This window comes from Python bivittatus, unplaced genomic scaffold, assembly GCF_059951505.1.
Source record: "Python bivittatus isolate LINGU-HERP-01145 unplaced genomic scaffold, Pbiv_v1 ctg000310_np1212, whole genome shotgun sequence".
Classification (NCBI taxonomy): Eukaryota; Metazoa; Chordata; class Lepidosauria; order Squamata; family Pythonidae; genus Python; species Python bivittatus.
In genome coordinates this window covers 4,764,256-4,785,867 of record NW_028277054.1, presented here as the reverse complement: position 1 = coordinate 4,785,867, position 21,612 = coordinate 4,764,256, and the positions used below count along the sequence as shown (strand labels likewise).

At 50.5% G+C, this 21,612-nt stretch overlaps 1 protein-coding gene across 8 annotated transcripts in view; it reads left to right on the top strand.

Moving 5' to 3' along the window:
• ERF (ETS2 repressor factor) overlaps positions 1 to 16,383 on the top strand; it is a 31,522-nt gene extending 15,139 nt beyond the window's left edge. Inside the window, exons 1-4 of one of the 8 annotated variants that reach the window (XM_088139909.1) lie at positions 1,812 to 1,914; positions 11,249 to 11,483; positions 12,939 to 13,054; positions 13,839 to 16,383. In XM_088139909.1, coding sequence (XP_087996035.1) covers positions 1,893 to 1,914; positions 11,249 to 11,483; positions 12,939 to 13,054; positions 13,839 to 15,046 — 1,581 coding nt within the window. In that variant the 5' untranslated portion in view covers positions 1,812 to 1,892 and the 3' untranslated portion in view covers positions 15,047 to 16,383. Of the gene's footprint in view, positions 1 to 1,811; positions 1,915 to 2,161; positions 2,448 to 2,477; positions 2,992 to 3,036; positions 3,430 to 3,479; positions 3,746 to 8,953; positions 9,426 to 10,613; positions 11,101 to 11,248; positions 11,484 to 12,938; positions 13,055 to 13,838 lie in introns of those variants that run through there. The other 7 variants (XM_088139903.1, XM_088139906.1, XM_088139911.1 and 4 more) reach the window with 7 other exon arrangements.
• Positions 16,384 to 21,612: the final 5,229 nt, after the last annotated feature.

Below are 21,612 nucleotides of genomic sequence, written 5' to 3'. Positions count from 1 at the left end.
GCTTTAACAAACCTAATAGCATCATGTGCTTTTAGGGCATTGTCTGGACATTCTTCCTCAGCCACTCATCTTATCTGCTTTCATACCCTCTCTCTGCTCCCCTAGGCTGTTTGCAGAACATTTTTAGTTCTTCCTTCTTCTCCTGATTCTCTTCTGCTTTGCTGCTATGTCCATGTTTGTTTGTTTGTTTTAAAAATCTACACCTCCAGGGTATTTGTAATAATAAACCATAGATCTTTCTAAGATTTCAACTCCATATCCTTCCCCTCTCTTATACAGTTTTGCAGTTTGGTCTTCCATGAGGTTTAGATTCTGTCACAGTGTTTCTCAACTTTGGCAACCTTAAGATGTGTGGATTTCCTCCCAGAATTCCCCAGCCAGCAGAATTCCCCAGACTGGCTGGGGAATTCTGGGAGTTGAAGTCCACTCATCTTAAAGCTGCCAAGGTTGAGAAACACTGCACTAGACTAAATTAAAAATGGGGGGGGGCAGGTAGGTGGTATAGCATGTGGGAACCAGGCTATCATACTAAACTAGAATGTTTTCCATGAACACAGCACATTGTGTGAACCTTGCCACTGGGTTGAAATTTAAACCGCAAGTTATTTGGGATCGTGTTCCAGCTCTTCTTTATAAAAGGGTTATTCATATTAATCATGTTTTCTTTCTTTAAAATACCTTTAGGCCATCTTTTAGGGCACAAAGCCCTCTCAAGGCAGCTATTAAGATAAAACGGTGTGACAAAATAAACATTAGAATTAATGCAAATAAAATGTCACACCCAAAAATACCAAGACCAGAAAAAAACACTGCAGTCGAAACTATACAAGTGAAGAGAAAGACATGAAAAATAAATGGATCTTGAAGGTTTTTCTGAAACCTTGTGATGATGCTCCTGGGAAATATCAGATAAGCCCTTTTCCCTCTTCTTTGTTCTTCTGATTTTTTCCAAAGTCATGATTGGGGTATGATAATCAGGAGCTAAGTATTTAGCTATATCATTTTTATAACGATTTTTGCTTGTTTTAAGGTGGCATTTAAGGAAAACTGTGATGCAAATTTATAAGGAAGATACTCTGCCACATGCAGCTTCATTTTTTAAAGAGATACTGGGAGTGATTAAACCTCTGTTTAAGCTGCAGTCTTGTACAATTCTGAGAGTAAATGCCAAAGAACGCTGCAGGATGTCATTCTGAACAAACATTTTCCCCGTTCCCTGAGAAAACCTGCCATCAAGGCCAGAAAGGACTTGATTTCTGTGGCTTCATCTACATGAAGATATTCTGCCCCTGACCCTTCATCTTTTCTCCGAGCAGAGAATTCTGCAATTACCGGCCACACCAAATTGGCTCTCAGTTTAACCATTAAGGACCCCTATAATCAACTCTTTGAAAGGGATTCATTATAAGCGCGCGGGCTTAACTTCTGCATACTTTATAGAGTTATGACATCCACTTTTCCCTGGCGTAAATAAGGTCATTGCCTCTGAATGCGAAGCCGTCTTGTTTTCTTGTTCTCCCCAAAGGCTCGCACACCCAAGCCGTTGCCAGAACTCGGCTGGGAGTTTGCAGGGGTTCTCGCGCGCGCGTCGCCGGGCGTCCTGCCGCCGCTCCTGTAGTCCTGCTCCTCCTCGCCCACCCCCGGCCCTATAAACGGCCATCCCACCCAAGGTGCCGGCTGCTGCCCCTTTAACTCCCCCCGTCGTGAGGTCTGTGGGCGGAGCCGAGGGAGGCTGAGGCGGAGAGGCGGGCGCAGCGTGTCTATGGCGACGCGGCGGTGACGTGCGACGGGGGGGCGTGGGCGTCCCGGCTCCATATGAAGCAGAGGGGGGGAAACGAGGGGGGCCAGAGCCCGAGACCGACCCGGCGGCTGGAGCTGCGGTGCGAGGAGCCATGAAGACCCCGGCGGACGCAGGTGGGGACTGCCAGAGGGTCCCACGTTGATGCTTTGGGGGCTGGGGGGCGGGTGGTCTGTCGGTGGATGACCACCAGGACACGTGGGCTGGAAAGTTGGAGGGGATGCAGGCAACTTACTTTCATCCCCCCGTCCTCTGCTCTGCCTCGCCATTCTCGGGGATTGGAGGGGGAGGCGACCCAGGGGGAGGGTGGACATTTGGGGAGCCCTCCGTGGAATGAATGGGGCGAAGGGACGGGGAAATGGGGGGAGGGCTGGAGAGATGGAGGAGGGAACGGAGGAGGGCCGGATTTGCTCCGTAGAGGCCAACTTGAGGAAAATCAAGGCGGGGGGGGGTCCTCCAAACGGGCTCGTCCCCTCCGCCCCACCTGCGCTCTCGGAGGCGCTGGACTTGCGGCTGATGGAGATTGTAGTTCGCCGACCGGGCCGGCGCCAAATCGGGGGGCGGGAGAGGATGCTTCTGGGAGGAAGCAGCAAACGCCTCCGCTCCGATCCAAAGCGGGACGTGCTGGCGGGGAGTTGGGCGAGGAAAGGTCCGCGGCGGTTTCGCCTCCCTTCTTGGGTGCCACCGTAATGGAGGTTCCTGCTGGGAAAGGGTGGGGAATGGTGCTGCGGGCGAGGTCCCCGTCTCTCGCGCGCCCCCCTCCCCGCCCGCTTCGGATCCGTCTCCGGCTGCGAATGGAGACGGGGCAGGAGTTCGGCAGCCCCGGCGGGAAGCTCCTTGGCAGGCCGGCCCGAGAGGGGCGCGGGCGGGAGGGAACCCGCGGCAGGGCTCCCGGAGTTTGCGAGCGGGACCTGTTGCATTTCCCTTCCTCGCTGGTTCTCTGGCTGGCCGCTCCTCCGCCTCGGGTTTGCGAGTCGCCGCCTGCCTTTGGGATCGAAGGATCGGCTGCCGAAGCCGAGGGGGGAGCCCCCCACCCCGCCCTCGGGACCGGAGGGGGATGAATAATGGGGGCGGCTTTTCGAAGGCGGCGAGCCGAAGCGGGGGCCCACCTCGTCCGTTGCACCCTCGAATTCATCCCTCGTTCATCCCCCCCACGCCGCCGCCGCCGCCGCCAGTTCTGCAGAGTGCTGCAGGCGAGCTGAGGGGGCCGGAGAATGAATGGGGTGGCGGAGTTGATTTGAGGGGGTGGATTACGCGCGCGTGGCATTTGGGGAGGAAAAGGCCTTGGGTCGAGGCCTCCCCCCGCGCCAATCACCGCGGACGGTAGTTTCCTTCTGTCAACTTCTGGCACTTGGACAAGAAGGAAATAAATCCAGATTTCGGGGGGGGGGCGATTTCAAAGAGTGTTGCACAGATACGAAGCGCCACGTTGCTGCTCCGCGCAACGAGCTGAAGCGTCCATGGTGAAAGGGGGGGGGATCTTTTGGAGGAAGGAACAACTCGCTTCCTAGTGGATCTGAGCGATCGTGGGGCTCCCCTCTTGTCTTTATCTGAAACGCGGAAGCGCTGGAAAGGTCTAACCGGCATGGCAAATAGGGTCGGGGGGGTGCTTCCGTGGTGAAGAAGTGAGGGTGTGTTCGGTATTTTTTCCTCCACGCTCCCCCCCCCCCCCGCTGCCTTTCCTTTTAAAAATCCCCAGAATATTGCGGGCGGTTCTCGATGGTTGTCGGAGTGTCCTGTCGCGGGGGGGGAGGGGGCGGGGAGTGGAGTGGAGTGGAGAAAAAGTTGCAAAGCTTTCCGAACTGGAAATCAGGCGTTCAAAAAAGCAACTTTTGTTTCCGACCAACAACGCGACGTTAAGGTGGCCCGGGCCGGAATGGGCCGTGGAAGCGCGAAGCTCTCTGCCCCCGCCTCAAATCTGAAGTAGGAGCATGCAGAAGGAGCCAGGTAGATTAAGATGGGGTGTGTGTGAGCGGAGCAAGCAGCGGAGCTTTATTGTACCTTTGCTCTAACAAGTTGCGACGACCTTAAATCTAACCTCAGTCTTGCGGTGGGGGGGGCGTCGGGTTAAACTCTAACCTTAAACCCAGGACTTTAACCCTCTTTAAAAAAAAAGCGGGGGGGGTGCTTTGTCGAGTCCCGCTTTCCTTCAAACAAACGCCAGATTCCAACCTCGCCTGGGTTAAGTTTCCTGGGCAGGGGGAGGAGTAATTGAGTTATCTCGAGTTGGGGAGGACTTTCCTTCGTCGAGGTTGGAATTGGGTGGCGCTTACCCTGGATTCTTTCGGAGGGCGCTTTTTAAAACGGCTTTTGAGTAACTTCCGCGGTGGACGAGTTTTTACAGGGTCTCGGTGGACTTTGCTCCTGGAAGGGGGGGAGGGGGAGGAGAAGGAGACAAAGCTGCGTTTGCGTTAAGAGGTGGAGGGCTCATTTGTTTGAAAATGGCTTTTTAAAAAATCCGGGGGGGGGATAGGCAGGTTACCCCCCTTTGCAAAGGCTCGGGGGAAGGGTTGGATAGATTCTTTCCTCTCTTCCCCCCTCCCTCTCTCCCTCCCTCTCTGGTTTTGTTCAGTGCTTCCACCCCATCCCCCCTTGGCGCCACCCTCCCCCCTCCCTTCCTTGCCTGATTGTCTGTCTCCTGGAATCCTGTATGTCTTTTTTTGTTGTTTTTTAAGTGCCTCTTGCTTCTGTTCAGACATGTCTTTCCCCTCACACCTCCTCTTTGCAGTCATCGAGGCCGCTGCGAAGTTCTCTCTCCTCCTTCCCTTAAACTCTGGGAAAGTTATTTTCTTTTAGGCGCCTGTGTAAAAAAAAATAATACAAAAACAAAACAGAAAAAACACCCACCCCTAATAATAATTATTCCTGGGCCTCGCCCAAACTGCTAACCAGACAAATCTGCAGCAGGGCACCTCCCCGTGTTGGAACCCCTCACGAGCACCCGGGGCTCACTCGGCGCTCAGCAGCCACACTTAATTTTTCCAGAGCCTGAAACACTTTTTCAAAAATGGTGCATGTGTAGTTTCAGCCACGGCTTTGGGGGGTGTGGGGATGGAAAGGGGGCATGCAAAACAGTTGTCTGGTACATTGTGTGTGGGGTGTGTGTGTGTGTGTTTTTGCCCCCCCCCACCTTGGCACACTGCAAGCAGAAAGTCTCTGATGTGGCTTCCCTTTGCTTAGTATGTCCCCCCCCTTTCCCCCTCACTCCCTTGCTTGCTCCAAGCCAGAGAATGGTGTGCTTGTGTGTGTATCTTTAAGACGCTGTTGGCATTGGGGAGTGATGTAATATTAAGGTTTTTTTTTTTTTTTTTCTAAAGCTGGGATTGAATTCCAGCCCTTTTAGCTTCTGGCTCCGGGGATTAGTCACAGGGGTGGTGTGGTTTAGAGTGTGTTAAGGAGGGGGCATGGTTTAAAGAGATACCAACATAATTTCTAGTTCTCTCCCCCCCCCTTTTTTTGTTTATTTTTTATTTTGGTCTGTGTGTGCATCATCTTCCAGGAAATCCTCAACAAATAATCATAGACGACTTCGTCCAAAATAGACCCTCATTCCTCAGGCGGCAAATCCCGTAGAACTGGCTTTGAGTTAGAAAACCAGACAGAAGGGGGGTGGGGGGGGAGGAAAGTGTCTTAAGATGGAGTCCCCTTTCAGCTGAGGTTTGAAATTAAAAAAAAAATACTAAACTCTGGCAAGTATGAGAGCCGTTTGAGCCCACAGACACTCACGCTCCCACATACGCTTGCGCTCTCAGTGGAAAATATGAAGGGCCGGGCAGAGAGCCTGCTGTAAAGAAAGTTGGAAGTCAGAGCTGGGATTGGAAACACTCAGGCATTGTGTGCTGCGCTTCACTTCTCCCACCAAAGCGGGGCCCCTTGCTACTCTCAGCCCCTCCGCCAAGGCCTGCTTGGAAGGTTGCATCCCATTTCGGAATAGAACTGCCGTTGGCGCTCTTCCCATCCTGGAGGTGTGTGGCCCACTGAGCCGAGCCCTCGCCGCTAGGATGGGAAGCTGCACGTGGGAGGATAATGGTTGGCGGGGTGACTGGGACCCCAAGAAGATGGGGAGGGGGAGATGGCAGCGGTTGGATCCCCGCGCTCTTGGAGCTCAGCGGAGGATCCGGATTGTGTGGGTGGTACAGACCTGTCGTGGCCTCTGTGGTAGAGGCTCTTGGTGTCTCGTCTTTTCCCTCCCCACGCCCTGGCACTGGTCTGTGGTTGGTTTGTGCCAGGCCTGGGGGCAATGCCAGCCAACAGACGGTGTTTTTTTTTTTTTTTACCGCCTCCCTCCGGGACTTGGCAAAGAAGATGGCTGAGTTGGTGGAGATATGCTGGCAATGGCGTAGGAGGTGTGGGGGGAGGGAATCTAGGGGAATATTCTGTAGGCTCCCTCTTCTCCCTTCGGGGTGGGAACAAGCAGACCCCAGAAGCTTTTGGTAAGGGATGCTAGGGGGCAGGTAGGAAGATAGGATGAGAAGCGACTAAGTGCAACTTTATTTTTTTAAAGAGAGGGTGGTTTGGTGCATAGAATCTTTTTTTTTTTTTTTTTCTGGAAGGTTATAACTGCTTCGGCCTGATCAGCATTAAGGAACTGAAGATACTGGAATGGGTGGCTGTTGATTGATAAGAGGATTGTAAAGCATGGCATAAGAAAAGAGACTCCTCTCCCCAACCCCTGCCCCCAACCCCCCCCCCCCCCCCCATCGGCCATAAGAGCAGGAATATGCAGGTATCTTCCTGGAAAGCTGCTACTGAGTGAGAGCATCATACATAGCAAGCCAGGGCCTGGGAGATTAATTGATGGAGCAGGATTTTGAAAAAGGCTTGTTGTTTCAGCTACTCAGCCTTCTTCAACCTGGGGCTCTGGGAATATAATCCTTGAGGATTCTGGGAATTGGAGTTCCCAGAATCCTGGAGGCTCTCAGCTTGAGAACAGTTGAATGGGCTTCCTGTTTTGCCACTGGCTGGACTTTATCCACAAGCACCCAGCGTTTCATTTGAAGGAACTTAAGTGTGTGGTATGGCATCTTTTCCTTCTCCCATTGTGAGATAAAGGCTTAATGGATAATCCAGATAGCATTCATATGGGTCTGCCCCACAAAGAAGGGATGGATAAATAGGCCATTTCCTCCCTGCCTACCCCACTCATAAGGTACACCTGGACCACGTTCACATGAGTTGCCTAACCCAATTAACTGCTTTTCCATCTCTGGGTGACCTTTCTGCCCTGCCTGAGCAAGAATTCTGGTGAGCTAATCAATAAAGAAGCAGACATTTTCTGAATCTTTCCAGCCATTGCAAAGAAGGCGTGTAGACTGTGTGGGCTGTGCAAAATTTGTGAATCTAGAAACAGAACATTTGACTCCCCCCTGGACCACATCAAGCCTCTTCCTGGACCTTGCTTTTCCTGGGGTAGTTCAGCAGTTTTTAGAAGCGAATTCTCCAAACCAGAAGCAGTTTTGAAGTTTTCCAGTCCCAGAATAGGTCTGTTTTTGTCTGGAACGTCTCATCTTGCTTCCATGCGTTGGGGATTATTCAGGCTGAACTTAATCCCCTCGGGGTCAGTGCTGTCTTTTTAAAGTTTTTGCCTACCGAACTACATTGTCTGCCATGTCCTACATCCTTGTGTCTTGTGCAGCCAAAACCTTAGGATCTGACACACAGAGATAAAGTTGGTTTTTAGGGGTTGGATATCTGTAATGGGTCTGATATTCTGCTGAGTGTTGAGCACTATTGTGGATAACTCCAGAAGCCTTAAAGTCAAATATATGCACTTCTATGTGGAATGCTTTCCTATTTTTTTGCACGCATTCTGGTCGCGTACAAGACCTGTTGCATATCCTAAAAAAGAGTTTGTGGCCCTCCCAGTTCTGAGGAAGGCCATGAGTGTGCAGGGTTCATTTGTTTTCATTTTAAGGTATAAAACACCAGCTGGGTTTACACTGTGCTCAATCCTGGTTTGCTTGACCATGGTGTATTAATAAGCACCCTGTAAAGTCAGCCAAGCAAACCACATTACGGAGCGGTGCAGCGTGGAAGCCCAGCTTGTTGGATGCGCTGGGTCGGACCGGGACTCGAAGGATGATTTCAGGCCGTTCCCTCTCTTGTGCCCTGCAAAAAGTTGCTGTAGGGCTAAACTCATGCCTGGAGAAGACAGCTGTATACAGAGGATAACAAACAGCCATGCTTTGAATTCAATGGGAAGATGTCCCGGGATATCCACGCAGAGGAATGTCATGATTGTCCCAGTCACATGAGATGGAGGGGCTCTGTTACACCCCGGGAGGACACCGTCACTCGGATGGTGGTGGAAGACTGCACCAGCGTATCTGGCAGCACCAGCCTGAGAACAGTAATCCATTCAACGGGCTGGGCAGCTGATGTCACGGTCTCTCCACCACCACCCCTTCTTCCCCTGCCTTGCTAATTAGTGAGAACAGGCTGTGTGTGTGTGCGCGCGCATGCATGTGAGAGAGGGGTTGACTCAGACGATGGAGCTGGAGGAACAGTAGAGTGCTATGTGTGTTACTGTTTTTCTCAAACCGTTTGCTCCTGAACCCCCTGCTCCCCAAGTTCACAAGAACCGGCAGATGGGGGTATTAAGTAAGCTAGACCTGTGACAGGCAGGCAACTTCCTACTTGCAACATGGCCCCCTCTGGAGGCTTCTGTGGCCCCGACTCACGTGTTGCGCTTGCAACGCGATGTCCTCACGTCTTCCCTGGGCTCCGAGAGGGAGCAAACTTCCCACGCCAACCCCTTTGCGGCACTCAGAGGCGACGGGTTGGAGCTGAGGAGCAGTTGTCCCCTCGTCCAGCACGTGCTCCTCCTCCTTCTCCTCCTCCTCACTGGGGTTGGGAAGTTGGGGCTCAGTTGTGGGGTGCTTGTGGTTGTCGCTCCTGGGGTGCTGCCCAGTTCGTGCTGTCTCTCTTTGCTTCCTCCCGTTTATTTTTAGCTTCTGCCTCCCTTGCTGTTGCCTGTTGCTTGGAGACTAGTGCGGTGTCTGTGTGTGTGTGTGTGTGTGTGTGTGTGTGTGTGAGAGAGAGAGTGAGAGAGAGAGAGAGGGGACTGTGTGTGTGTGAGGGTATGGGGGGTCTTTTTAGGCCCTGTGGTGCCAGGAAGCAAGGAAGAGGAAAGGATGCTGAATTGTACTTGTAAGTGGGGGGGGCACAACTCCGAACTGGCTAGCGTGCAACTCTGTCCTTCGTGGGCGTGGAGGGGGATGCAGTTGAGGCATGCAAGCCCCTCCAGGTTCCCTTGTGTGGGATTGGCTCTAGCCCTCCCACCCCTCTCTCAAGATGACATCACCATCCTAATGGCTCGGTCTCTGCTGATGCCCTTGAACTGGCGCCCGCGTCCCTGGCCTCCATTACAGGGGCCTGAATTATTGATGGGCTCAGAGCGCCTGGGGTTTGGGAAATGGGAAACCACAGCGCCCCCACTCCTCCTTCTCCTCCTCCTCGTGAAGCTCTGACACCCCTCCCTCAAGGCATTGGGCACAGGCTCAGCAGTTTCAGCCAAGGAGAAATAAAGGCATGGGGGTGGATCTCCTGGGCCACAGGCAGGCTGAGTTCAGACAACATGCTAAGCCAGAGGCAACTTCCCGTGGCCACTTCCGGATGTATGGACAAGGTGGGAAATCCTGTATTAAGTCGGGGTGAGCAGAACCCACCCCGGGGTGTGCGACGTGTCCTGTGCTATGCGTAAAAGATTCACAGAGGATGGGGGAAGACGCGTATGCAGCAGAGGGTTTATCCTCTGCTTCACACGGGAGTCCGTGCCACGCGTACCATGCAGTACTTTCAACCTCTTACCCAGGTGTAGCGAGACACAGTTGCAATTTTATAGCTCGCTGGGCTCAAATAAAGAAACCATATCATGGCTTCCAATAAGGGCTGTTTTGGTGCCACGCGTTATTGCACAAAAAGCTATGCCACAAGGAAGCCCCAGTTGGATCAGCGGCTACCACAGCCTAACCAGCTTCACAGGGCTGTTGTAGAAAGTCATATATGGCAGTTCTTCCAGATCAGTGCTGCTCAGCCTTGGCCACTGGACGATGTGTGGACTTCAACTCCCAGAATTCCCCAGCCAGCCATGCTGGCTGGGGAATTCTGGGAGTTGAAGTCCACACATCGTCCAGTGGCCAAGGCTGAGCAGCACTGTTCCAGAGGGAAGCTGTACTGTAAATACCCCCCAAATGGCTGAGGAAGGATAACTTCCCCACCCACCCCCGCCTTCGAAAGGGAGGAAGGCCAACATTTCTGGCTGCTGTGTTGGAAAGGTTGTTTATGAAACAATGGGAGAGGCCCCCATCTTTGGAGAGACCGCCTGCGGTCTTTACTTCTGACTTCCTGTTGACAAGGGGGGCAGAGGGGCCTTGCGAAACCTTTCAGAGGAGGGGGCTGAGCCCCGTGGGTGCACGCTTCACCAGTCTTTGCACCCCCTGCTCATCCTGCTTGCCACTTTGGGGGCCCATGGCATGCTGATGACCATCTGGGGAAGGGGTCTTCCACGACCCTGAATGTTGTCCGGCCTTCGTGGGTGGGGGGAAGCCTGCTCTTGATGGTGGCGGCTTCTCTGCCTCATCCCCTCCCCAGGAATGCTTGGGAGTTGGGCTCTGCTGTTGCCTCCTGGCTGGGAAAAAAGGAAGCCTTGTCTTGGAGTTGCTGACCTCAGCCGCGAACCATTTCTCCCCCCCCCCCCGCGCCCTCCCCAAGCGCGCTGCCCAGGAAGAACATGGCACAAAGGCTCTCCCGTCCGCCACCCCCCCCCACACTTTGAAACACGCCGAAGCTTCCCCAGGCCGTAATGGGGCTGACTCTTTCCCGGGGAGGGGGTGCCCGGGCTGTGCTCCCAGGGCTGCTTCTTGTATGCCCCTCCGCTGCAAATTCTGCCTTGCCGCCCTCGAGCGCCCTTGGGTGCTGGGGCAGCTGCGAGGCACGGGGATGCCAGGCAGGCCATGTGAAGTCGGGCCTCGGTGGTGGCCGGGATGGTCCCCTTGTCCTCCAGGCAGGGAGGCTTCCCTGAAGAGCAACGCTGGCGGCTCCCGCCCTCCCACACTTGGAGGGCCCAGCCTGGAAGTCGTGAGGCGGCTTGGCTGCCCTCCCAGCCTCCTGGCTGCATAGGGGGAGAGGCGACGGCGGCAGCAGCAGCCGGTTTCCTGTTTTCCCTCCCCTGGCACACTGGGGCGTGGGGGGGCTAGAATCCACATGCCGCAGCGTTGCATCCTGGTGGAGGTGGGGGGTGGCTTTGAGCCACCCAGGGCTGCTGCCAGCACGTCCTGATGAGATGCAGCAAGGGCGTCAGAGTATGGGAAACGCCAGCACTTTCCTTCCAACTCCTTTTCCTGGGTGGGGGGAGTTGCTTTGCCGTCCTGATCTGGTGTTTGTTTTTGAACCCTCCTCCCCGCCGCCTTCCCAGACAGAGCTGGCTAACTCTCCCCTTGTGATTGCCAGGGTTCGCCTTCCCGGACTGGGCCTACAAGCCCGAGTCTAGTCCTGGCTCCCGTCAGATCCAACTCTGGCATTTTATCCTGGAGCTGCTGCGCAAGGAAGAGTATCATGATGTCATCGCCTGGCAAGGAGACTACGGGGAGTTTGTCATCAAGGACCCCGATGAGGTGGCCCGGCTCTGGGGGGTGAGGAAATGCAAGCCTCAGATGAACTACGACAAGCTGAGCCGGGCCCTGAGGTGAGCCGTGCGGGAAAGGGCATTGAACTGGCAGCGAAGGGAAATTCCAAGAATTCGCTTCCCGCCTAAGCTGGGAATTCAGGGCCCTGGGGACGATGTGCCTCTGAATCCAGATGCTGCTGCAGTCTTGGAAATGAGGGGATAGCACCTGGTGAAATCCCAATGGGAGTGGTTCGAGGGGAGCGCTTCAGATTTTGCAGAATTAAGCAACTGGGCTCTACTGCCAGCTTTTAATGTGTATTGAGGAACATGCACATACATGCACACACACAGGCACCCATCCAGCCATCCATCCATCCACATGCCCGAGCCACTGCTCCCAGCTCTTCTCTCTCAAAATATGGAAAACTTTGGAAGTGCTAGTTTTTGAGTGTTCCAGCGAAAAATGAATTGTGGCTGTTTCGCGAGAGAGTATAAACCTTTCTTCAGTAGTGCAAAATCTGGAATGTTTAAGGGGTGTGTTGTTGTATTCCCCCTCATCTCACGAGGAGCTGAGAGCATTATCTAAATAGGGTGCTTACTGTTCACCTCTTTTTTTAATGGTGCCTTTCAAACAACCCTGCAAGGTAGATGGGAAACCAAGTTAAGCAACCGGTGTTTGGCAAGACTTGGCTTTAAGTTCAAGTGCTGATTTAGTTAAGACCAGCTTTAGTTTGTTGGGTTGGTTTATAAAATTTCCATTCCTTATTTGAAAGTGCAAGGCCAAGGGAAGTGCATCTGTGTTGCATTCAGAAATATCTCTTGTATAGATTGGAAAAGATTCCTGTCTGAAAATGTGGAATATTGCTGCTCATGCAGGACTCATTATAAGACAGGACCCCTTGTTTTGGCTGTTAAATAATAAAACGTTGGAAAAATTAGATGTGGTTCTTCTACATAGGGATCTCCTGAAATGACAGGAGTAGGAATACGCTTAAGGGCCACCTAGTCCAACTCACAGCTATTTACTGAGGCTTATATGCCGCTCCAATAAAAAATCATTCTTGACTTGCCTCAGAAGGTATTTGGCACATACAGATACCAGCTCATGGACACTGACAGATCCCTCTTTCCCACCTGTATAATAGAGAAATAACCCCATAGCTTGAAGGGTAGGAAACGTGCGCGTGCCTCAAGGGTACGGATTTGATATTAGCTGTCTTACTTGCATCTGCCTGTTGGGGTGGTGAAAATCAACCTGGTTAGGTTGGTTTCACATCCTTATGTAATAAGCAGTTGTTACTATGCAAAGCTTGTGGGCAAGTGGCTATTTACAAGGCTGTGATAACATTCCTTTGCAGTCACCAGGCCTAGAAACCTCTTTCTTCTCCACATGAACAGATGCTGTTCAACACTTGCTTGGGCTGTGCAGACACCCACAGACTCCCGAGTTTGGTTTCTTTGGTGGGGGAGAAGTGGGACTTGTGGCATATTACAACTCCATTCCTCCTCCTCCTCCTCCTCCTGATCCTTCAGGTACTACTACAACAAGCGGATCCTGCACAAGACCAAAGGCAAACGCTTCACCTACAAGTTCAACTTTAACAAATTGGTGCTGGTCAACTACCCGTTCATTGACGTGGGCATGGCGGGTAAGCATGGCGGGAGGACTTGTGGCATATTGCAAAGTAGATTATCTCTGGGCAACCTTCTCTCTGCTCTTCCGCAGAAATTCTGGAACTTCCAGATACTAGACAGCCAAAGAAACTTAAGTTTAAAACATTTAAGTTAGTACCACTTAACGTAATGTATAAGAAATGAGCAACACCCAGCCACCCTTACTCACACATACATGTATACACCGTGGTGGCTGCATTGGGTGTGCACCAAAGAAAAAAACAGTCCAAAGGTCTTATTTTAGTTATGGAAAAGTATATTTACCTGTAAGGAAGATTATTTTTCCCCTCAAATAATTTAACTTTGGAATGGGAGTGTCGCCGTAGATGTGCTGAGACTATGGTATGGGTGGAGTTTCCTTTAAGGTGAAGGTGGGGGGGATGGGATTGCAGGTTAAATTCTGGGTTCTCTTCTTTTTGAGTAATTGGCCCTGGGGAGAAATTACCATTTGGGAGGAGAACATATTTGCACAGGGAGAGTTCAGTCCTTGATGTGGCCAGTTCAAAGATCTAGGGCGACATAGACTAGAGGCCACCATGTCTGGGGATTTGGAAAAGGTCTTTGACAAGTGGAGTAGACATTATTGAGCAGATCGGCGGCCTTGTGAATGCTTCCTTGAGTTGAATCTGTTCACCCTGGACTTTGGGAAGGCATTGGTTGAATGAAGAGTTTGAAAGGAAGGTTAGATCTGCTCTTAGGCCTTTTCTTCCTCTGTCCTCTGATGTTGATTTCCCTGATTTGCTTTCCTCCTTCCTGCAGGTGGGGCAGTGCCCCAGAGTGCTCCACCTGTGCCCTCCGGTGGCTCGCATTTCCGCTTCCCCCCTTCCACCCCATCTGATGTCTTGTCACCTGCTGAGGACCTGCGTTCGCCTGGGGTGTTCTCCGCTGTGGCTCGCCGCCTGGCTCGAGGCTCGGTCAGTGACTGCAGCGACGGGACCTCAGCCAACTCCGAAGTGGAAGAGTCTTTGGCCGAAGAGCAGAGACGTGGCGGAGGAGAGACGGGCGGGTTCCGTGGCCCCCCATTGCCCAGCCATCCACGTTTGACCCACGATGCCCTCTTCAGGATTTATCCTCGCCCGCGGGTTCCTGAGCCCCTCAGCCCGTTCCCTGTGTCCCCCATGGCCGGGCCTGCTGCTCTCCTGCCTCCCCAGTTGTCCCCTGCCCTCCCCCTCACCCCCACCCACATGAATTACACCCCCTCGCCCACCCTCAGCCCCATGTATCCAAGCGGCTCCCACTTCTCCTTCAACCCCGAGGACATGAAGCGCTACCTCCAAGCACACACCCAGAGTGTGTACAACTACCATCTCAGCCCCAGAGCCTTCCTCCACTACCCCAATATCGTCATCCCGCAGCCCCAGCGCCTGGAGAAGCCCCCTCTTCCCCCTCCACCCCCACAAGCTGAGGAGCCCCCAAGCCCTTTCAAATTCAAGCTACAGCCACCACCGTTGGGGCGCCGCAATCGTGACAAGCAGCCTCCGCCAGCTCCGGCCGTGCCCCCGGGAGAAGCCAGCAGTGCCCTCCCTGCTTCCTCCTCCTCCTCTTCCTCTTCTGCAGCTGCTCCAGAGTCCCTCGTCCCCCAGATCAAGGTGGAACCCATCTCCGAGGGAGAGTCCGAGGAAGACCTCACCGTGGAGGTCACTGACATCAGCGAGGACGATGAGGAAGTCTTCAAGGCCCCTTCAGCCCCCCTTGAGAAGACCGAGGATGAGGAAACTCAGGCCTTGGTGCCCCCCGTTTCTCGGGCTGGGGAGAGCGGCAAATGCATTCCCCTCAAATTGCGCTTCAAGCGCCGCTGGAGTGAGGATCAGCGGCTGGAAGCCGGTGCAACGGGCGAAGAAACAGACAAGAAAGTGAAGGGTGAGGATGATGTCAGCGGCCATGGGGACGGAGGGGGAGGCCGGCGGATCAGCACGGAGCTGCAACAGGCCACGGCAGAGCTGACCCTTGAGAATCGGGACTCCTAGACTGAGACGTGCAGCCCCCCCCCGGGACAGATGGACAAACGAGGGGTAGTGGGCTGAATTTGCTGCCTTAACTCAGAGATTATCTTTTTACTTTACTTTACTTTCCCTTTCCTTCCTTCTTTGGCCTGGAACTCTGTACATTATATTCTTCTTCTTTGGAAGCCAGAAAAAATGTAGGGGCGGGGAAGTTTTTACTTGTCTATATGCATATATAAATATAAATATATATATTATATATATATATAAAACCTCTTTGCAGGGGTGGGGGATTTCTAAAAATTAATATGCCAGGTTAATTTTTAAGGGTTCTCTTTTCTCTTCCCCCTTCCCAACATGATACAAGCCTCAGGACCTTTTTAATTAAGATTGCCCCCAAATACGGTGTAGTAAAAAAAGAATTTGGGGGGCCTTTGTAGGGGGATAGAGTAGTCTTATGAAAGCTACCACCCCACTATTTTCCTCTCCCCCCCCCACAAGCCTGCAATTAGCAATCTTAAGCACAATACACTTTTTAATCCCCCAGTGGATCAAAAAGAGAGCCATATCTTCCCACTTCCCTCTCATCTCCCCTTCCCCATGGCACCATAAACGGTTAGTGTGGGATCGTGGATAACATCCTTGTTTTTCAAACCCATCTGTCGTATTGCTGTGTCTTCTAACCTATAAAAAGAGTGAGGTCCCCACGTTTTCATGCGCCGGGACAAAGCGTTCGTCCTGCCCTAAAGGGAGTCCCGCAACCTCTCCTCCTTGCCACCCTGTTGATGGTTGATGGATGGCCTTTGCGAAATTTCATCATCATGGCCAGTGGCAAGAGAGGAATTTTCCATCCACCCCACCAAAGACTTCCCTTCATAACATTGCTTTAGGTAACCAAATATTAAAAAAAAAAAAGGATGGGCTTGGGCATAGTCCTTCAGCCTGTCCCGCTGTAGGGTTGGGGAATTAAGTGGTGGGTGGGATTTCAAGGGTTTTTTTAAAGTGCCTGTTGAAATACTGTTTCCAAGGGAACCTAAGCAGGGAGTGGGTATTTCTTTTTTTCCTCTGTCTGCACAACTCTTGTCCGTGAAAGCCGGCTCTTCCTTTCCCCATCCCTGCTCTCTCTCCCTGCAACCTCAGAAATTAAGGCACTGTTTCATCACCTCGTTGAGTAATTCCGCCTTTCACTCTTGCAAGGGAATGTCCGGACCCCCCCCCATCCTCCCCACTTCTGTGGAAGAGGGACAACAAAGGGGACGCTGCAGGGTGATGGTGCCTTGGAAAAAAACAGGGAATCTTGCAATGCACCTACGTTACCTCCCGAGATCCTTACAGGCATCTTCGCCTTGGCTTTCAGCTGCTCTCCACTCTGGTAGGACAGAGACTTCCCAGTTCCCCAAAGAGAGATTTGCATGTAGACAAAAAACCCCAAAGAGCAGGCTACGGGATGCTGCCATTAACCTGAAGGTGGGATCTGGAATTTTAACCTCCTCCTCGTGGGGTCAATATAAAGCAGCAACATGCTTGAGGGTTGTTTTTTTATATATATATATACATATATATATATAGCCTTATTCAGATTCTTGTACATATCAAAGAAAATGGGGTGTCGTTCATTTTAAGAATGTAAAAAAAAAAAAAAATTTAAAACCAATAAAGGGTTTTGAGATTTCATAACTTTGTGGTCCATTATGAATTTTGGAACATGGTGGCCAATAAATATTATGTACGGTATTTGGTTTGTGGGAAGCAGCGATCCCTCGGCGCATTGGGGAAGAAGAAGGAAGTCTATATCTAGGTAATGAAAATTCTTTGCTAATGAAACCAAACTTGTGACACATGTACTACGGCTAAATTTCTCTCGTAGGCAAGGTCAGGTAATGAACCTGCTTAAGAACGTGGAAATTTGCATTTGTTCATCCTGTGCTGCTTCTCTTGTGCCTGCAAAACCTAATTCTCCCTGTGAGTGTGTGCATCCTATGTGCACGTACCCAAACACACAGTTTTATCTCCTCTGCTCTCATTTATTTCCCTTTAACTGAAACGGGGAGAACAGAAACTTGACTGTAAATCTGTAGGTGCCATTTTCTTTTTCTTACTCTGATTTTTTAGCTTGGCACTGAACTCTGGACTCATTTGCTTTTCCTGTATGTGGGAACCTATGTAAAGTTTGCTGCTTACCTAAGAAAACCAATATAGGAGGATAATCCTGTTTCTGAAGCTTTGATAAAATTTCCCCCCCTCCCCGCCCCATAGTGTAGTGTATGCTGTAAGGCTGTGGAATATTGGCTGCAGAATTTGATTTTTGGAGAATCTATCTCAGTTTTTTTCTTCTTAAAAAAAAATCTAAACATTTAGATTGGGCCAGCTACTGCTTCCTGCAAGCTTGAAAACCACAGACAGTTGGAGAGGGAAGGGAGAAATAAAGAACTACTATTACCCCTTTTACCACAACTAATACACTATTAGAGTAAATACTAAATAAATTGTAAAATTTGGATTGCTTGATGGGGCCTTTTTTTTTTTTTTTTTAACTTTTCCAAACAAGAAAGGGATGTGTTTGTTTTAAGGAAGTTAATGCTTTGGTGTTTTTTTTTAAAATTGTTTTAAGAAGCCTGTATTAGGACCCTGGAGTAAGAACAACCCCCCCCCCACACCATGTACACTATCGCCTCCTAAAATTGCCATTGCTACCACAGCACTGTGCTTGCTTCCAGAAAGACTGGTTTGTGTTGAAAGAGTACACCTTGCATCATGCTCTGGGGAAAAATTTTGTCTGTTTTCTGAGCATTGTGTTTCTCTTCACCCATTCCACTTTAAGGCTGTAAATTAGCGTTGCCCAAACTTGGCCACTTTAATATGAGTGGACTTCAACTTCCAGAATTCTCCAGCCAGCCATGCTGGCTGGGGAATTCTGGGAGTTGAAGTCCACTCATATTAAAGTGGCCAAGTTTGGACAACACTGCTGTAAATGCTCAAGTAAAGAACCCCAAGGGGGGAGGAAGGAAGGGGGGCTGGCTTGCCATCCCCAAAGCAGCATTAGATAGACACTGAAGGAATCCTTGCATTTTCACTGCCATAAGAACATTTTTAGCTGGGTTTTTCTTCTAGACCTCCCCAGATGCAGGAAAGACATTGGAATCTGTTTACTGCATTTAACAGATAATGACTGGTTTGGCTTTGCCTGGACTCCATGATACTCTTAAGGTGAGGAGATGTGAACTGCATTTTCACTTTATAGTATTTGGAGAAAATACATGGTGCTTTGAAAGAGAATCAAGTTTCATACCTGGATGTGAGAAATTCCAAAGTGTGAGGATCCACCTTACTTGATGAAGTCTAGTTTTAAAAGGTTACTAGACAACCCATGACCCGTTGAGTCATTGTTTCAGAGATATTTCCTTACCTAAACAGGGAACAGAAAGACCAAGGGCAAAAAAGCACTGGGAGTGTAAGCGACTTCCCCATTGACTTTGCTTGTGCAAAGCTGACAGGGAGCATCAGAAATCCCTCCCTCCCTTCTTTCCTTCTCCACCTCCTTGGCTGACCCGCAGAACTGCCTCCCACTTTGCCAGGGGGAGGTGGAACAAAGGGCAATGCGGACCATAAGGAAAACCACTTCCATTCCCCATTCTGGCGTGCACCCAAGGGCCCCCTCCCTTGAGGGAGGAAGAGGGCTCAGCCATCAGCGTCCCCCAGCCAGCCCTACCTCACCAGCAGGCATCCAAGTTGCTCCCTCATCTTTCTCACAACACCCATTGCCATTAAGAGATTTCAAATTTTTGGCTCGTTTCCAAAGCAGCCAATCACCACTCGCCCATTGGGCCTTTGTTGTTGTTTAGTCGTTAAGTCGTGTCCGACTCTCCGTGACCCCATGAACCATACTGCGCCAGGCCTTCCGGTCCTTCACTGCCTCCCTGAGTTTGCTCAGTTTCATGCTCATTGCTTCAGTGATGCTATCTAACCATCTCATCCTCTGCCGTCCTCTTCTCCTTTTGCCTTCAATCTTTCCCAGCATCAGGGTCTTTTCCAAAGAGTCCTTTCTTCACATTAGGTGACCAAAGTATCTGAGCTTGAGCTTCATTATCGATCCTTCCAATGAGCAATCATGGTTGATTTCCTTTAAGATTGACTGGTTTGACCTCCTAGCAGTCCAGGGGACTCTCAAGAGTCTTCTCCAGCACCACAGTTCAAAGGCATCAATTCTTCGGCGCTCCGCCTTCTTTATGGTCCAGCTCTCACAGCCATACATTACTACTGGAAAAACCATAGCTTTGACTATGCGGATCTTTGTCGGCAAGGTGACGTCTCTGCTTTTTAATATGCTATCTAGGCTTGCCATAGCTTTCCTCCCAAGGAGCAAGCGTCTTTTAATTTCATGGCTGCAGTCTCCATCTGCGGTGATCTTGGAGCCCAAATAAATGAAGTCTGTTACTGCTTCCATTTCTACCCCTTCTATTTGCCAGGAATTGATGGGTCCAGATGCCATGATCTTAGTTTTTTTAATGTTGAGTTTCAAACCAGCTTTCGCACTCTCCTCTTTCACCCTCATCAAGAGGCTCTTTAGTTCTTCTTCACTTTCTGCCATTAGGGTGGTATCGTCTGCATATCTGAGGTTGTTGATGATTCTCCCTGCAATCTTAATTGAGGCGGGAAAGAGATCAGGGATATGCCCATGATGATCATGTAACCTGGGCTGACCATGGTGATGCAGCAGCACAGCAGCGGTGAAGTAGTCACAAATTTCCCAAATTTCAATCCTATGGGAGCCATAGGTCCCAGATTTTGGATGCATTCTGTAAGTTAGCCCATTTGAGGTACCTTCGTTCAAAAATTTATGCCCTATGACGCACCGTTTCTCCCAGTTGAAGGTTACAGACATGAGAGTTTTAGTATACAGAATATGAAAATAAAGCTTTAAATTCTTTCTGAAGAAGGCAAATCTTTGGGTTTCTTTTTAGAGAACTGGGAGAAGTACCGTTCTATGAAGGCACTGCTGCTTATTGTTCGTTCTTGGGAAGGGATCTTGTGTAAATGGTGTGACTGGTCTTAGGTATGCATTATTTCTATACTAGTAAGGAAACTTCATCTCAGGCAGAATTTTGGAAAATATTAGATATTAGCCATTAAAAGAAAAAAATCTTCACAACTCTTGCTCGTCTAACTTTCTGATTTGCAATGTGTGTTACGCATCATTTAATGTTAAACATATTCCTACAATCTTCATGTTCCCAATTCCTCAATCATCCAAAGTCTGTTGTATTTTGAAGCACGGGCATTCTTTCTCCTTTACTTTGCCTTACGCCTGGAACCTCTACCATAATGTGAATTGTCTCCATCCCAAACAGGCAAACAAACATCAGGGGAATCACACCCTGGAAGGCAACGGATTGGGAAGGGTTACGTATGTAATATTTGTTCTAGATGCAATTCCCTTTTAAACCCATTTTCGGCACACAAACCTGTCATGCTCTGCACCTGAAATTTCTGTAATTTCATGTAACCGAACATTTGTTCTTGCTCTGGTGGATTTCAGAATGGAACCCCTTTGGGGCAGGGAACTGTTCCTCTAGTTTCTTGGCAGAAGGCAGTCACATTGAAACTGCAAGTTTGCTAATCACATAAACAATGGTGACTTAGAGTAACTCCGTGCCCAGAAGGCTGGGAATCTGCGGAGAAGATTTAGACATGTCAGCTCGCTGTTCTATGGTTACAGAAGTCTTTAGAAAGTCCCCAGGGACTTTTTCTGTTAGCTTACTAAGGAAGCTTGGGTCAGATGGTGGTGCCACAAACCCTCGTCCTCCCCGTTCTCGTCTTGCCTGAAAGAAAATCTGCCAACCCTGCTGAAATCCACGATTCCAGGAACTGCCCAACTTCCTTAAGTGCGTATCGGAAACGAGGGGAATGCGGAGGGCTGGTTTAGAATAGAGGTAATTGTTCAGCTGTCTGAAGCCTAACATTTGGACCTAGAAAATAGAACTGTTTGCCAGATCCCGGCCTATTTTCAGACAGGTTGCACCCTAGTCAATAGTGGATGATAATATATCCCGTGTCTGTCAGAAGAATGCAAAATAGGCATGTTTCAAAGCTTCAACAATACCTCCAAGGGTGGGGAGGTTTTGGTTTGGCTTGGAATTCCCCCCCCCCCCCCCCCTGCTCAAGTACATACTTGCAGCAGCAATTGAAAAGCCAGAAATATTTTTCTGGGTTAGTGGGGTTGGTTGAAGCTACACTAAGCAAGACACAAGTGTATCCCTGCCCTCTAACCGTGTTAGCCGAACGATCCTCTTAACTGCAACGTGTGAAATCAGCTGCATTTGTCCGGGCAGGAGTGCTTTGCGAGAGGGCGCATTTCTCCTCCTCCATCACCACCACCACCACCTCGCGCGCAACTGAGCCTGACCCGCTTCGCTTTAGAGGCAGGAGGGATGTTCAGGGAGGTGAGCAAGACAGGCTGAGGCCTGTGAAACTGCCACCAGAAAAACATTTTTAAAAACACACAAGGGGATATGCCAGCGACAGGCACGGAAACAAGTACGGGCATTCTGAGTCTTTGCGTTTGTTCAGTTTCTCTCCTCCAGGGTCTTCCT